We start from the raw sequence: 17,839 nt of genomic DNA on the forward strand, positions 1-17,839 counted from the left end.
GATTAAAAGATGGTATCTGTTCCAGTTCAGGGTAAATTGGAGCTATATATACCATAGTGATGAAAGCACGGTCTGAACTAGTTGGACTATTCAAAATATTAAGCAGATTAGTAGAAAAAACCACTAATGGTGGATATGACATGCCATACTAGTTAGCTTATTTTGCTTACATGTGTAACTGTAGAACTTCTAAGTCATCTGCCACCAATAGTCAAGGTTTTTTTCCTTCCTTCTGGTGGTTCTGTATGCTTAAAGCATTAAAAGACACATCCCTCTACTGCGTAAGCTACACTGTATTACTGAAGGAGTTGGTCCTCCCTCACTCTGTGTGAAATAGACGTGACTCCCATTGTGTGCCCAGTTGCCTCTGCATGCAGGTATGAGAGGAGAGGAGGATTTGTTTACAGATGTCAGGCTATCCTTTGGACAGGACTATGAGCCTCTCTCTTTGAGTAGTAACATTTAGTGCTGCTATTCCCATAGAAAATGAAATAAAGTATCAATGTCAGTCACTGGAATAAATACAAATATATTCCTTACATGAGCAGTTTAATTTAGTGGATTGCTATTTACACTCACTGCATAAAGTGTCCTTGTTAGTTTTAGAAAAGAGCCTGGAAACTGTGGATATGTGCCAAGGCTTTAAAGGGCAGTGAAGTTTTCATTGCAGCAAGATTCTGCTTAGGGATTAGAACTGTTCTCAGAGTCCACATCACTTTCACCCCCCCCCCCCCCCCCCCCCCCCCAATACCAGCTTAGAGGTGAGTTTTAAATTCATCATTTTATGTGAGAAATATTTTCTGGATTCCCTAAAGATAATCTCCATGTGAATTCTTTCACATATTATATTTCACTCACCATGGAAAGGTCAAGATGGGTACCATGGGCCCATCTCACCGAAGTCAGTGGGCTGACACAGCTTAGTAAATAAATGTGGCAGTTGTATTCTTTCAGACAAACTGTTTTCTGCAAGGAGGAAGTAGACATGGTAGCCAAAATGTTATAATAGACAGCAAGGTCACAGTCTGTTCAGGCTGGGACCTTTTCTTGTTAATGCTGTTTAATTTAAGCACAGTCATGGAAAAATGTAAATTACACACTTAAAGCTAATTGGAATGGATGAAAAAGTATTTTTTAGAAGTGGAATGAGGAATTTTTCAATCAGGTAAAACACTGAGGCTTTACTAGGTAGGTTATTTGTGTTTATGAGTTTTTTGGTTTCCTTTGGATCCTTTTCACCATGGTGTTTCTTGCCCATCAACCCCTATAAAAGCTGTCTGCCCTAATTTTTTGTTTCTTCAACAGACTCTTAATTATTGGCAACCCATTGTTTCTTGCCTTGTGATAACCAAGGTCTGTTTAGCCTGGCTGTTGGGCAGCTCTTGGTGTCTGTGCTGTCCCAGGCTGGTGGCTACTGGAGCACATCAGTGCTGAGCAGTGGGCACATTTTTTCTGATGATCTTAAATGAGCAAGTCTTTTTATTATTCATATGTTTACCTTCAGTAGATTATTTTTTTAGCATCTCTCAGTAATTATAAATAATCGATCTAATTATTAAATCATTAATAATAAATAATTATGCCAAACTTTAGGTTCCAAGTGAGATGCTGTATCTGAAGTTTTTAATGCTATTAAGCCTTGATCCCTGTGATAAATCTGACTGCATTTCAGCCTCTTGCTTTTGATTCTGAACCAACATTGTCTATAACTAGGCAATGCAAATTGTGCAATTAACCAATTTATGTGAGAGTAGTGGCTTCCTATTTATGATCCATACCAATTTAGGTATTTCTGAATATTTCAGGAGTATTGTGGGTCTGTCTGCACTGGGCTGCACATTAATTTGATATAAATTAATGTATTTCTTCAACAGTGTTAATGGCAATATACATCTACATACAAATTCAACCCATGACAGCATAAACAAGTTTTGTAATGAAATTAAATTTCCTTGGTCAGAATCCACATTTTTTATGGCTTACCCAAGTTTTCAATAGTGGTATGTAGAAGAAATTTTTGGAAATGGTTTAAAAACAGTGCAAAGACAAGAATTAGGAGACAGAGAAATAACCTGCCTGAGTAAAGGTGTCTGCACTCCTTGGAGGTTAAAGGTGTCCACACTCCTTGGAGCTTGCTGTGTGTATTGGGTAAATGCCAGGCATGTGCTCAGCATTCATACTTGGTACACTGTGGATAGCTGTCACCCCCAGGGCAGAGCTGCAGGGATACTGGATAGCCTCCCTGTTTGCCCATAGAAGCTGCTGGGTGGAGGAATTTTAGGGTCAAGTACCAAGTCAATGAAGAGCAGATGGAGGCATTGGCAGCCAGTGGCTCCATTCAGGAGGGAGCAAACTGGAGGGCAGAATGTGAAGCAGTTCAGGAAAAGAGGGATTTTCCACAGCTGGGGAGGAGTTAGGAGGATACAACAGGGACTGTGCAGATGCCAGAGAAATAGAGAGGGTCAAAGAGAGATCAGGAGAGCCTTGGAAAAACTTCATCTTTTCACATACTGGCTTCAGTTCTCTTTCTTTCCTCCCTTTTGCAATAATCTCCAAGGCTTCTTCCTTTTCACTTTGCCTTTCTATACCTTAATGTCTGTGGTTGGGTCTGACTCAGATTCCTTCTAAGGAAAAATAGGTATTACATACTTCCAAACAGCTTTTTTTATTGGATAGCTGCTCCCTTTCGGGCTGATACCCTCTATGCCTAACAAGCTTTTGTCCTTATGGTACTGTGGGCGTGAACATTAGATCTGGAAAGTGTAATTGCCCAACTTGCAATCTGAGTGCAGTGTAATGCAGGGAAATAATTAATGAATCAGTCATCTAACCAAATGCTAATGTTTGCATTTGTCATTGATCTGTAGAGAGCAAAAATGCTGGTGGAAGTATTTTTCAATTTTACTGCAGGCTCAGATGATACTGTGAGAGAGGGAAAGTAGGTCTGATCCTAGGCCCAGAGTGATCACAGTTGTATTTGAAGTACTGTGAAGTGTTCAGGGCTATGTCTTTGTGATTCTCATTGCAGTCACTAAGAGTGACAATGAGAAGTCACTAAGAGTGCTTGCTGATGTCCCAGGCAGGGCATAGAGAATTGCACCATGGTATCATGGGATGCAAGATTTTCTGTGCAAGACTTAGAAACAAGTAGCAGCTTTTGTTTGGCTGCCTAATTCACTGGTTAGCTGAAAATTTAACTGGCACATTCATATCTTAGCACTTATTAAATGGACACCTCAAATTGACAACCATGAGTAATACTTTATCTTTTTACATCTCTCCCTGACACTCCCATCATCATTCCCAGCAAATTTTCAGGAATAATAATGCATTAAAACATATTATATATATATCAGAAGCCCTATTCTACATGTTTTGTTTTTCATCCTGCTCTGTGCTTACTTGCTCCACTCCAGAATGCCTCCATTTCAGCTAGATGATGGCTGAAGTATGCAAAATTTCTAACTCTAATTTTATCTGTTTTATTACCTTTCCATGTACTTGATGCCTTTTCATTTTCTAGAAGCTGAAATACTAGGATACCATTATTAAGATATTCAAGACGTGGTAAATAAATGTTCATGTGTCATAAAATGACAAATGAAAAAGCATACTGTAAAAGAGAAATGTTGATTTTAGTTGTCCTGAGAATTAGTAAAGATAGACACTGACTGGTGAAGATATGAAATAGAAAAAAGCCCCATGAAGATGAAAAAGAGCTGTTATCTCTTAGATCATGTCACCTCTTTTCAAGTACGATATTGTGCTTCCCTGAGGATGCAATTTAAACTGATGGTGCATCACAGAACTCCTTTGCAGCCTTTTCTTAGGCAGGCAGTTGACTTAGGCAGCAGTTACACTCCTCAGTGCAGTTGACTTAAAATAAACCTTTGTTGTGAGTACAAAAACACCAGGATTGAAGTCAAGTACTCTTCAATTAAAGACTTGTTTAGGTGGGAACAAGTAGAAATTCTGGCAGTCATTTGAGCAATGCTATCAAAATTGAATTGCTTTGCAAACTACATCCATCTTGGTTTTGAACTTCATTAAAAAACAGAACCAGTACTGAGGGAGAGAAGGGGTATATCTGTGGCAATGAGCAGAGTTTAAAAAAAATACCAGAATTATGTATTTGGTCATCATTAGAACTGTTTTAAGTTTTCATTTTGAAATGAGGTTTTTGTTTCCATCTTTAACTTGGAAAATATAGAAGAAAATGTCTAAAAGTTGAAATCACATTAAATGCCTAAGAAAAAGAATCTTAAAGAAAAATTTCAACATCAAATCTAAGATGATCACAATCATCTGTGAAATTTGGGCCTTCACCCTTCTCATAGCCCTACTGAGCAGGCACACCCTCAAGTATTTGGAATAAAATAATTTTGCAATTGGTGGATTAAAATGTATACCTGGACATAAATGTTCGCTATAGCACCATCATCACTTGAAAAGCAAACTTCTGTTGCTGTAGGATTTGATCCATCTGGCAAGAAAGGGAGGAAAAAAAGAATGTTCTGAACTTGCAGATGTTTTTCCTGGAGGAGTTATGACTCTTATGTAAATAATCACTTTAGTCTGCCAGTGCATACGATTTCATTCCACAAATTGATTTCACCTCTTCTGCCCTTTTCTCTGGTGCAAGCCTCTGCTAGATCTAGCAAGCCTCATTATGCTCTTTTTAAATATCAAAGCTATAAACATCCAAGTCAGAGCTGTGTAGGAACATCGTTTTCAAGCAACATCTTGAAATCTTCAAGTTAGTGTCAAATACAAATGTTGGCTAACACTGTGAATGACAGATGTATTTTATCACTGATGTGGAGGAAATGTAGCTTTTTAGCATCATCTTCTGTGGGCAGGTAATGAGAGAGGAAAAACTAAACATACTACAAACATCGGAAGTGATGTAATAGTCAGGGAAATAAATTCTTTTGCTGCAATACAACTGTTTTCCAGTTTAGCATCAAACATGCAATGTGTGGTTGTTTGCTCGACCTCTGTACATGACAAACCACATTTACAGTGCCGAGCAACTCTGGCACTAAAATTCATCATCAGTGAGCAGAGCAGGGGGACACTTAACATGGTATGCCCAGGGCCACCAGTGTCACCTCACAGAAATAACTGGGTGTACTCAGAAATTACAGTAATAGAAAGAGGAGCAGAATCATCCCCTAAATCTTTGTGTGTTCATAAACTGTCACTGTCAGTTTTCAGCTACCCTGTGTTATGAGCTGCAGTTGATTTTTTTCTCTTTTTAGCTTTCTTTCATGATACATGTGCGTGTCTCGTAAATACGATTTATCGTTTCTCTTTTTAAGCTAAAGTGGTTGGAGGAAGAATATGGCATTCATTCCTGAGGGAAGATAACTTGCCTGAGGGAAGTTTGTTTTAGGCAGTTAGTGAGTAGCTCTTCTTAGAACTTGAAGGTATCTATTTCTCAGATAATTATATCTTGGGAGTATATTGTGATGTATTTCAGCTGTGAGTATGAATTAGAGTTTTCTGGTCCGTTGTTTCAGGAATACTTTGTCAGTGAATTTCACAAGTTATTTACACATTGTTCAACAAAGTGCCAGTTTTCATTGTTTCCTCAGACTGCATTCATTTTCATAGTATCTGCTTGTAAGGTAGGCATCTGTTACATCAGCTTTGTTTTCAGCTCTCAAAGTAGCAAAATTTCCATACCTTCTAAGTGGAAATCTTCCTGTTCCTGTAAGGACTACTCCTTTTTCCTAGGTGGTCTTTTTTTGTATGTTCACTACAGCTTATGGAAAAAATGTTAAGTGTGGCAGCTAAAGTTAAACCCAGAGCTCAATGTGAAGCTGGGTATTAATGCAGGGATTGCCACTGGAGATGAGCCCTGTTCCTGTTGAGCTCAGCTTTCCCTCTCTGATAGATGCCCCTGGTAAGTATTTCAGAGGAAAGTGCAGCACAGCCCTCAGTAAGGAAATAATGAACCTAACACAGAAGGTCTTTTGAGCTGTGCTGTGAAAAATGAGTCTGTATATTTACTTATTATACGCAGTCTAAAGCAGCTCTTGGGGTTTTTTCTTGTTAAGTGTAACTGTTTGATCCTTTCTGATTCTCTGCTCTTGTCATAGTCTCAATGATGTCTTGTAACAATGAGTTTCACCTCAGGTTAATCAAGTTCTCTAGAAAAAGATGTTTTCCTTTATCATTTTTATATGTGTTGTCTTTTCAATTTCACTCAATGTCCACAAGAGTAGTTTTATTTCCCTTTTTCTACCATTCATTATTTTCTAAGCCTCTGCAACGTCTTCCCTTCTTCATCTCCTGTCTAAAGCAAACAATTCCAACTGTCTTAGCTGCTTCTACTTGATTTATAAGCTTTTAAGTATTTTTATTTCATTTTTGTACCTGTCCTAATTTTGAAATGTACTCTTTAAAGATGAGAATTTGAGACATAAGCCTGATCTGTAGGTTGGAAATGGGATATTACTTGTATAATTCTCATTCTTTTGACTCTTTTTGGTATTAGTTACCTTTTTCCTGGTGATCCCATATGTACTGGAACAATTTCATGGGAACTTCCACTGCTAGGCAGATTTTCAAAACACCTCCCACAACTACATCTTCACTTACCTGGGCATAGTAGAAGTGCTTCAGACGACATGTGCAACTGTTCTCTCTTTGTTATTCTAATGAAAGGGCAAACTGTTTGTTTTCAGAGCATTTTTTGGGCTTTTTAAATGATCAAGGGCATATATTTGTCAAATACAGGTGAAAGGTACCTGGAGTGGCTAATTCAGTAGTGTTCTGCTCATTGTGAAACTCAATTGTTTGAAGTGAAGCCCATGTTTCTTTCTGAAGAGAGGTTTAAGTAATTGCAGTTGTAGTTGTACAGTTGAGGCTATTAAATAATAAATAATAATCTTCTGAGGAGTTATCTTGAAATGCCTCGGCACCAAAGTTTAGCCTCTACATTTTAAAACACCTCTAAGTTTCTTTTTCCAGAGTGCTGCCCAAACTTGAATTTATCTAGTTGAATTTATCTGACTTTCCTATGAAAATGCAATTTGTCACAAGTATTGGAAAGCAGATGGTCTCCAAAGTCAGAGGTTACTTCCATAACTGGTGGATTTTCATCATTCAGAGAAACTTTCTCAAATTTTTTCTCTCATTTAATACCTTTGTAAATGAGGATGTAGGACAGAAAAAGTCTAGACTACGCCTAACTTTGAGCCCTTATGTAGCAGCTTTTTGGCATAAAATTAGAGCTGAAAAATAGGAGTGCAGATTGCACATCTCTTTTATTTTCTTCTTTTTTTTAATCCCCAGATCTAAACGTCCAGTGCCAGTTTCAACCACAGCTCCCAGAATTGACTCTCCCAGGGCTGTAATTCCCCATCAGAAGGTAAGTGACACATTTCTCCTCAGCCAGAGTGAATACCATTTTTATCTGCTGTGGTAAAGGTAAATACCTATTACAGAAAATAGCTTCTGCCTGCCCCAAATAATTAAAGGTTGAATGAATGCACGGGCATCAAAACTGCTGCAAGGCAATGTATTAGTGATCTGTATTTGGCTAATTTTTGATTAGCAGGACCAAAGCATCCACCTGTCCTCTGATGTGATTTGGTCTAACCAATTCTGAGCAACTGTTTTCATCTTAGCTACAAGAAGCCACTAAAGCTTCTCAAAAATCTACGTTTGCTTTTGTAGATTGTTGGGGAGAACCATTAGACTGTGCCTCAATCTATCCCAATCCTAGCTGCAACTGAAGTGACACTGATTTGGAAAGAGGACATGAGGGCATTTGAAAGCTTGCATCATATAGTGTTCTTATCATAGTGTTCAGAAGACTTGAGAATAAAAAATAAAAGAGGATAAGTCAATTTAATGAATAACAGCAAGTGGCAGAGGAAATGAATGGCTTGGTTTCCATTGTCAAAGAACATCATCTTTCATAAAATAAATGTTCATTTTAGAATGAACACTGACTGTACCTGGCAACCCATCTTCTCTATCTTTGGAGACACCGAGGAGCAGGGGTACCTGAAAGATGGTGTATATATCCCTAGGTTCAGACTCTGGGCAGAACATTTGTATTGCTGATGCATTTGATTAGATAAACGGGCAGGAGCTTAAGTTTCTCTTGCTGCAACCTATCCCTGCTGTCTGTGCCAGTTTCATTTCTAGCATGCATATAAATAAAAATCACTGAAGATCAAAATACGTGGGGAATTAGGTGATTTTCTACTGGTTTTGACAGTTCCAACATCCATAGATCAATTTTAAGTAATTTTTATAAACTCTATGCTTTCCAAATTCAGAGCACAGATGGTAACATCATCCCTGAAACTGCTGCAAATAGGTTCAAAATAGCAGAAGAGACTGCACCTGGGGGAAATAATTTGATTCAGTTTTGTTTTGTGAAATTTTAAATTAACCTGACTGGCCGTTTTTCAGTTGAGGCAGAAATTGTTTTTCAGACTGGATCTTGTAATCTTTTTTGGCAAGGGAAGATGAAATTAAGAATTTATCTTGCTCAGAGTTGTTTCTGTTTATATCATGATTTTATAAGTTATTTTGGAGGAATTTACTGCTAGAGTCAACAACAGTACTGTGAAATTCCTAGAACAAAAGCAATGAATCAGTCTTTTGGTTAAACTGGTGTTTGACTGCACCAGCAAAGTGATAGGGACAGGAAGGGGAAGGAGTTCTCATTTTCCTTGAAGACCCACCCAGAATGCTGTCAGTGTTCAAGGCAGTGAGTCGATGTGTCTCATCAGAGTTATTCACCAGCATGAGAGTGACATCTACCTTTTGGGGCTCTATAGCACCTGTGCAGATATGCAAATTCTGTCTCCTTCCTCCGTAGGCACATAAAGCCCTTACATATTGGACTTCCATGACTCTTTTAGGCGCATTTTAGGTGCATTTCTTCCTTGCCAATTGTCAGTTTTAAAATTGCTGCCATAGGTTTTTAAAGCTGTTTACCACAGAAAATACTTTCCTCCCTTAACTATCTACTGTATAGAAAAGTTAACTTTACCCACAGCAGGGGTTTCTTGAAGGTCCTAAAAGACCTCTTGGCATGAAAGCCATAAAGACACTTTACATTTCCTATTCTAGCCCTTCAGAGAGAGATGAGGATCAAAAGACTCAACCCATTTTCAGAAGCTTGCTGTCTTATTTTTGAGAATTCTGTGCAAGGTGCTCCGTAAAGGCTTAGAGGAGCTGCTGGAGGCAGCCTTTTCTGGGCAGCTGCAGGAATTACCAGCAGCTGGAAAAGAGCATTAGTGGAACCTTTCTAGAGAAAAGGGTGGCATCCAGGGGAAGATATGATGGGAAACAGATAGTATTCAGGAAGATCTTAGTTGTAGGGCCTTTCACCCAGGGGAAGAGGTAACATCAGAGTGCTGGACCCTTTGCAGGTCAAGAGGAGTAGAACTTGTGTCATTTGTTTACGCTAATAGTAAGTTTTAAGTGAAGAAGAATTATCCTCTGGGTGTTGTTTGGAAGAAAAAAAGGCATTGAGCTCTCAGAGAAGTCTCAAAATCCAGAAGATACTTTACTGATAGAGGCAGTGTAATGCCTCTATCAATGATTTGGCAGTAAGCTGTGTTTCAGTAAATACTCTTTAAAACCAAGGTTTCTTTGCTTGTCCCTTTATTATTTCTAGTAACAACTATCACTGTTGAAATGAAGAATTCTGTGACACACAGGCAGAAGTCACCTCCATACCTCTGCTTGACAGTGTTTAGACTGATAGTTTACATGAAATTATTTTGATGGTATTTTTTAAAAATCAGCAAAGGACTGCATTACAAGATGGTCGTGACAGTGTCATCCTCATACATCACAAGAAGCTTTCCTCACCCTTCTCTGGTTAAGGTTAAGACGTGACAATGTTAGCTAAAAAATCTGCATGTGCAACTTCAGTGTCTCGTTAAAATCATAAATCTCTTGTACATTATTGCTGATCTGATTGCAGCTTCCGCTAATTTTCAAGCATGCACTTTTTCTTTCATTGTTCACTGGTTTTTTTGTTGTTTTTATTTTTGTTTTAGGGAAACAAGCATACTTTTTTCGCAAAGATCAGTCAGTCTTTCACAAAGCTGATCCAAGTTATAGATGATACAGGTTCTGCAACCATAAGTATGTAGGGCTATTATTGGAAAGAGGGTTTGATTGCTTTTCAGTTTCACTATATCTGACAGAAATCTCAAACTAGAAACAATTTTCATTTAGGTTAGTCAAATATTTTTGATTTAGTGAAGTCTTTTGCTCAGGTGGGGCATAGCTGGAAGAAAGGGCATAGTTAATGTTGAAAGCATTCAAATAACAGTAAGAGTAAGCTTGAGTCCAAGGATTTAAACTAAGCCATCAATCAGTCAATGAGTTCCTGCAGCTCTTCAGATGGGACACAACACAAGTGAAGATTCAGCTCAGTGCAGTTCAGAACATTCAAGCTGGTGTTTTAGGGCTAAGCATGGCTTTAACATTTGTTCATTTGCATGAAAGTATTGGCAACCTTGTTAATTCTAATAATATGGCTATGTATTGTGCTTTCTGTGAAAAACTAATGCCGACACTTATTTTGGAGTCCCAGTGAGCATCTTGTCATACTTATGTTTTGTTTCCTGCCAAATTTGGGAGCCTATGTGTCAAAGAGAAAATAGATAGAGATGACTGACTTTTTGAGTACAGGATGGAGAAGCTGTCTCAGCCAAAAGCAGTTTGATCATGTCGTTGAGCAGAGTCATTCAGTGCCATGGTGCCTCCATTCCCTTTATCCTCTAAAAAATTTAGAGCAACAATTTCTTCTTGAACATGTTGGGTGGTCAAAATCACTGATATACTGTTAAAATTGTTCTCCCAGAAGTGCAAGAGGTGAGTAATTACTGTAGGGTCACACAATAGATAAATAGAGAATGATTTGACAAAGGGAGAGGACCTGCAAAACCTGGTATTGTATCTCCCAATCTAAATTTATTTCTCACTTCCCTGATACATAAGAAGGAACATTTGCCTTTCATAGAAATTGGATTTTTATAAACAAGTAGTAATACTTCAGAATGGAAATTGAGCTGATTCCTAGCTTCCTTCTATTCCAAAAGGTTTGAGACTCCTCTGCATATATCAGTTGGAAGCTCGTTCCCAGGCATTACGCGGTTTTCCTCCCACAGTAAGGGACTGCTGCACGATCCCGCATCTTTCTGAAGGGAAGCCAATTGCTCAGTGTCAGAGCCTCCTCTCCTGGTCGGCTGGAGGGGTAGCATCAGACTCCCAGAGCTGGAAATGTCAGCTTGCTTTTCCAGCCACTTAAACAGAGAGATGGGGAACAGGGAAACGTTTGTTATTGTTGGCTGCATTTCGTGTGATGCATTGCTGGAAGCTCAGTGCTGCTGCTCAGTATTAGACATTTGCCCTTCACAGTCAGAAATGGGTTCTGAAATTCTACATTGATCTGATTTTGACACTGAACTGGAGACAAAAAATAATTCTACAATATTCTCCCAGCAATAAACTGAATCAGAGATTTTTTTGTTAGTTAGTAAAGGGAAGAGCTAAATATGCTGATGAGGGGGCAGTCATTGTTTAGAAGTACAGCCATTCCCTTAGACACTTCCTGTTTCGTCAATTTTTTCCCTCACAACACAGGAAAAACAGCTACCCTAAAACTACCCAAGAATTCTCATGCTGATTAGCCAGTATGCTGGTATTCCAGCTAGAGATCATTTAAGGAGCAAAACCAGAACTCCATTTGTGCCAAAAGGGGGCAAAATCATTGGCCATCATTTTTTACAGCTGCCCTAAAATTTTCTCTTTGCCTGTTGTTACTGTCCAGTAACACCAAGACTATGAAAATGCATTAGGGCTAAGGAAATATGTGGCATTTCTCTCATCAGCAGTTGAAACTGATACTTTACAATCAGCTCTTCTTGCATGTCCTTTTATTTTGGGGTGTAGGAAGAAACCCACAGTTAACTAAAAGCCACAGAGTTTTCAGGGTAACAAATGAATATAACTCCAGCATATGATTTTTCTTCTCTATTACATCTGTGTTTATTTTTATTTAATAATTGTTTTGTCCCTCTGTGATGGCATGTAAAAATGGTTTGCCCAAGTGATTACTTTATTTTTGAGCATATTTGTGCCTCTTTTTGAACACATTTTTAGAGAGAAGCCCTGTTTTCTGTTTATTTAATAATATCCAGGAGCTTTCAATAGGCCACTGGAAGGGATTGTCATTTGCTGTTTTTGGTGTCAGGGTATAATAACCGAAGTATGTATTGCAAATATATTTTTTTTAAAAGGCATGGTCTGAAAATGCTTTTAGGATTATCTGTTTCTACAGCCTTAGGCAGCTATTAATGCCAGCTAAAATCTCTTCCTGTTTATCACTAAGAAAAATTATCTTAGTTAATTTTATCTGCCTTACATTTTTGATTCAACATGTCTTAAATGTGTTTAATGTTATGATTACTTAGACCTTTAGGGGTTTTTTTCAATAAATTTTAATTAATCAAGGCATATTATCTTGATTTTTTTTCAAATGTATGCTCCCTAAATTTATACATGCAATTCTTGTGAACCATAGTATCAAAATTAGTAAATTACATTAGTGGTAACCAATATTAGCAAAAGCATAGAATCAGAGGCCAAATTATTCTCAGAACTGTATTTCATGCAAGGTGTTAAAGATGATGGTTGCATTGCCAATGAATGAGGCAAAACATCACAAAACGCCACCTGCTCTTGAACTGGCTATCATTGAGGCCAGACTGTGGCCTCCATTCCTGCTTCAGGCTGATGTCCCCTGTCTCTCCCTGTCCCCTGAGCTGGACTGCAGCAAGTAGCCAGCATTTCTGGGACTCTAAACTGTGAGTATTTTTCTTTTTTTGATATCACCTCTAATTTTGGTTTCACTAAGGTGCATTTATAGTGAATAATTTATGAAACTCGGGTGTTGGGCTGTGTTTTTCCAGGATGAGTTTTTGGTAGATTGTTTTGAATTTTGGTAGATTGTTTTGAATTTTGGAGCACCAGCACAGACTTCTATGGGTATAGGTATTGTAGGCGAGATTCCTTTGGGTAAGGCAATACCTGCTGCTGTCCCAGTCTGGGACAGGACTGTAGGATCACACACACTCCTACATTCTCAAGCACACATTCCCTCAAGTAGAGATGAAGCAGGAATGATCAGCATAGGAGCAGCCTCTCCATGGAGCAGTACCTGTTCTCGAGTCCTGTTGGTGTCTCTGCTAACCCTGCTGCATGGCCTGATCAGCATGAACCAGAGCCCAGGAAAGCAGCGCATAATTTCTATAACCTCAAGTGCACTCATAAACAACAGAATGGTGTGGTTTAGAATCATTGTGTCTTTATAATAATGACATTGACTTCTATGGTTATACATGATCTAAAATTATTCTTACCTCAAGACATTTTTTTAAGATTTCTTAATTATCCTAGAAATTAATGGACAGTGTTGCCTTAATATAAAATTATTGCTGTGAGGTTGACTAGTAGCAAATGCTCTCTTAATGTTAAGCTTTATTTGTTGATTTCAACTAAAACCTAGTAAAAAAATGCCTGAGTTGGTTTTGCTTCCCTTATTTTGAAACAATGCATTTCTTTGTTGAAAATCTTTCCTGAAAGTTTGAATGCTTTGGCCCCAATCTATTTATTGCTAGTTTATGACTATGTTTACAGCATTAATTGCAAATATGTTATTTTTGCATGTGTTCTATGATTGCTCTTTTCTTTTTTTTTCTTTTCTTGGCCTGCATGTTTGCTACTACAGGAACCTGCTTGGGAAATCAATGGCAACAGAACAACCTTCAGCCCTCTAACTAACACGGCGACTGGGCCTGTGGGTAGTGTTTTAGCAACCAATGGAACCTTTTCAGGCTACCTCAACCAGCAAGAGATCAGCCTTTCAAATAGCTCTACCTACCTAAAGACTACCACAGTTAGATCTTCTATGTCCTCTCAGTCTGTGACTCCTGACATTTCACCTGCCAAGAGCTCATTAGGTTCCAAAGCAAGCCCTGCTTTGGCTGGTGGCAGTAGCCCTGCTCACCAGCTGAGCCCTGCAAGGCAATATAACAACCCCATTGGCCTTTACTCGGCAGAGACCCTGAGGGAAATGGCTGAGATGCATAAATTGAGTCTCAACCGAAGGGCTTCAGAAGGTGGACTTCCTAGAGGGTAGGTAACATGGTAACATCTTTATTATTTCAATAAGTAATGAACTTGCTGAGCAGTGAATGTAATGGTGCTTTCCCTATTGTGCATTTGTCTAGCAATCATTATTAAAGTCTGGATCAATAATTAAATTTACCAGTAGCCCCCAAAACATACCCACTTTGCCATTACAGAATAATGGTTGTTGGTATGTGATGTGCAGCAGAGCATGAGGGGGAACACTAGGACTGAAGTAAATGTAATCATCTCAGGGTTGTGAGACACTCAGCATTTCTAACTAATGCATGGAGTCTCAGAGAACCAAGTATTGCTGTCAGACATCAGAGCAGCTGCTATAAACCACACCTGATCTTTGGTACTTTGCTAGAGAGAAATGGCTTTGACCAGCAAATCCAACATACCCAGCTACTGGTCCTGCTGTAATTCCTGCCTTAATGCGTTGCCTTTCCTATGCAAAATGAGTCAGAACTGCAATATTTTGAATCCTCTGGTTTGAAGAATTTCTTGCATCTGTTAGCTTTTATGTTAACTTTGCTATAACAAAGAATGATCTCCAGATACTGCCCAGATAGTTTGATCCCATGCTGTCAAGGTTTTCCATATTCCTGCATTGCAGGTCATCTGTTTTATTAGTGGGTTTGTGAAGTGAGGAGTTTGGACTGCAGTACATGAGAAAAAGCAGGGAGAAACAGGTTTTTCTATTTTTTTTGCCTTCATGTATAAATCATCAAACAAATCTAATTCTTTAGTTTATTTGTGGTTTTGGTTTTATTTTTTTTTTAATGAAGATAAATTTCTTGTTAGGAGTATGGGGAAAAGTGGTTTTTTGACACTAGGGACTTGGCTATATAAGGAAAACCAGAAAATTCTGACAATCCTCTCAAGGTCTGATAGCAAATGCATGTCTTCAAGTACTTTACATCCATTTGCAGCAGCTCTTTGCAAAAATAAAACCAAGAGGTTTTAAGTTGTAGAAAAGTATGGATATTTCATCCTATTAAAAGAGCCTATACACCTGTTCTAAATGATTCAAGCAATTTTAGATGATTCACTGCCACTCTCTTGAGCACTCAACAATCCTAATTAACTTATCTGAGAAAATTCTATCCTCCCTTCTCATACTTGATAATTAAGTAAAGCAATTACCTTTAAAAAAATAATTTCAGTTAGTAAGCAAGATCAGCAAAATAAACCTCAGAATACTTGTATCTTAATTCACACTTTCCTGAAGAATACCAATTCTTGTCTTATTTCAATATACAGAGTTTCCTGGAAGTATATCTTGCTGTCTTTTTCTCCACAATGTTCATAATCTTCCTTAATACCTGCAGAGGTGAGGGTGAAGGGGCTGAATTTTGGATGGCTCAGCATTGTGACCGTTTTGTCATCAGAATTACAACACAGCTGCATCCATCACTCACCAAAGAGAGTGGGAGCCTTTCTATTCAGTTTGAAATTTTAGGGAACTGCTATCTGCCTTTACCATCTGGAACACTGATGAACAAACAAAAAAATAAAAAACGCTTATCCTGCTGTGCCAGGAGCATTCTGAAGAGATCGGAGTCCAGAAGCATTAAATAAATGGGTCTTGTCTGGTAACTTCTCTGAGATTTAGAGACATGAAGAGAAAATTCAGAGCTCAATAGTGCTATCATTCCCACTCCCACTTGACTGTTATCCATGAAGAAGTATCTTGCCTCCTCCTCTGTGGAGAAAAACATGGAACCTGTAGCTATCTTGGGACTTGGTAGCATCCATGATAATCTCAATCTCACAATGTGTATATGGGAATAAGGAAGCACTGTGAGCAATGAATAATCAGCTCTGGTCTTTACTGGGAACATTCTTACTGTACAATACAACATGGTTGTGATATTGTGGTGCTCCAAAGCAGAATTCATTGTGCTTTCACAAACATATGCTTAGCTGTATGGTAAAAGCTGCGAGAAAGCTCAAGCATGAGGAGTGATCTTAAGGTATGTTTCAGTTCTGTGCCCTTTTCACCAGATGATTTAAACTTAATTGTGTGAATTGCTGTTACAGGCTTAGCTAAACCCTTTGGAAAATCCTATCAAGAAGCTGAAATTAATTTTGAGATTACTTCCTTGATCTGTGAAGAATAACAAAGCATCTGTTTGTCTGATACACTTTACATTAAAGCCTTATCACTCTGACCCAAGGTGAAAAATAAGATAGCCTGTTAGGAGTGTGGAACGTGATGTGCTGAAAGCTCTGGAGTGTATGAATAAATATGAACAGTGAGTCATAGTTTGTAACATGCATCTTTTTCATTCCAGTGTAAGTTATTTTTCACACTGTAGGTCAAGGGCAGTAAATACCTGTGCCACAAGTACGTGCCAGGTGGCTTGGGTTACTGCCCTCTTACTGTGTGACTTCTGTGAGCAGCAAGTTGGGTGTTCCAGACATGTCCCTATATAGAGTCAAACTAAAATTATATGTGACTCTGAACTGGGAGGAATTTTCTCATCACGTCCTAAACATAAGGAGAAGCAAAGCTTTACTGGTTTTGAAGGAAGCTATAGCAGCCTCTTCACATCTCCGAAATCTTTACTGAGACGTGACTACTGAGCTGTTCTTAGTGTGTGCACGTAATGTTGCTTTTCTTTGGATATACTTTTATATTCCTTTAATGTGATTTAGGGGTTTGGTAGTTCTGCCTTGAAAATGTTATTTTATATGTATGGTAGATGCATGGATGAGTCAGAAAATGATACCATTACACTTGGTTTCATTGTAAATGAGTGCCCAGCTGTCTCTCATACACCTAAAATGGATATAGGATCACTGATGGGCTTACAGGCTGCAGCTTGTTCCTAATATATCTCTAACAGTTCCTGTGACAACATTTGGCTTAATGTAGGGTTTATAAAGCTAGAAGAATATTTTCAAATCTGAGAGTCTGACCAGTAGCTGCAGAGGGTGATCTGTGGTTGCTTTACCATGGAAATGCAGAAGTGTAAAGCCTTTACTGCAGCTTTGGCTCATTAGAGTCCTCTTGATCATGAAAAGTGCTGTTCGATGAGCCAAGGCAAAGGGATCATAGGTAGGATATAAAAGGTTCTGCAGGGAAAAAGCAGGAGGGGCCAAATCCACTTGGAATGTCCCTCTTTAACGGTGTAGCTTTGCTGTCCAGTATTTTGTATCAGTCCCAGACACAGAAATGCCGCAGCAGCAAGTTGGAATCCTCAGTGGCCAGTTCTGTCAACAGCATTCCATACAGCCAAGTAAAAAGAAAAGTTTATTAACTGACCATGGATCTCTTCCTCTTTATTTTGCACAAAATAAGATTTATTAGTCTTCAACCAAGAAAAGAGCAGAATATGGATATTCTAATGTTTGGTGGGGAAAAAAGTTAAAATAAATATCACAGCCCATTACTGCTATTTGTGCAACCACCACAAAGAGTTATTGGGAGGAGCACTGTAGTTCAGACTGGGCACACTCTGTTCTGCACTCCCAGCTTTTTCCTGTGTTATGGTGCTTTGGAATTACTGTGCAAGCACCATCACTGGTTTATGCAGAGATGCAGGATGCAGTGTGAACATACCTTTTTTTCATCTTGTATGGAACTAGCTGGAATAAAATATACTGATATGGATATCCCAAAGAACATATAGCAAGCATGGCTTGCTTTGTT

The 17,839-nt window shown here is 38.5% G+C and overlaps 1 protein-coding gene across 14 annotated transcripts in view; it reads left to right on the forward strand.

Annotated features, from left to right (window-relative positions):
* The window catches only part of LDB3 (LIM domain binding 3), a 113,957-nt gene that overhangs the window by 42,202 nt on the left and 53,916 nt on the right, over positions 1 to 17,839 (forward strand). For 11 of the 14 annotated variants that reach the window (XM_059851181.1, XM_059851186.1, XM_059851187.1 and 8 more), the window contains exons 4-5: positions 7,303 to 7,378; positions 13,778 to 14,184. In XM_059851181.1, the coding sequence (XP_059707164.1) occupies positions 7,303 to 7,378; positions 13,778 to 14,184 (483 nt within the window). The remainder of the gene's footprint in view (positions 1 to 7,302; positions 7,379 to 13,777; positions 14,185 to 17,839) is intronic. The other 3 variants (XM_059851188.1, XM_059851190.1, XM_059851192.1) reach the window with 1 other exon arrangement.

This window comes from Haemorhous mexicanus, chromosome 7 (assembly GCF_027477595.1).
Source record: "Haemorhous mexicanus isolate bHaeMex1 chromosome 7, bHaeMex1.pri, whole genome shotgun sequence".
Lineage (NCBI taxonomy): Eukaryota > Metazoa > Chordata > Aves > Passeriformes > Fringillidae > Haemorhous > Haemorhous mexicanus.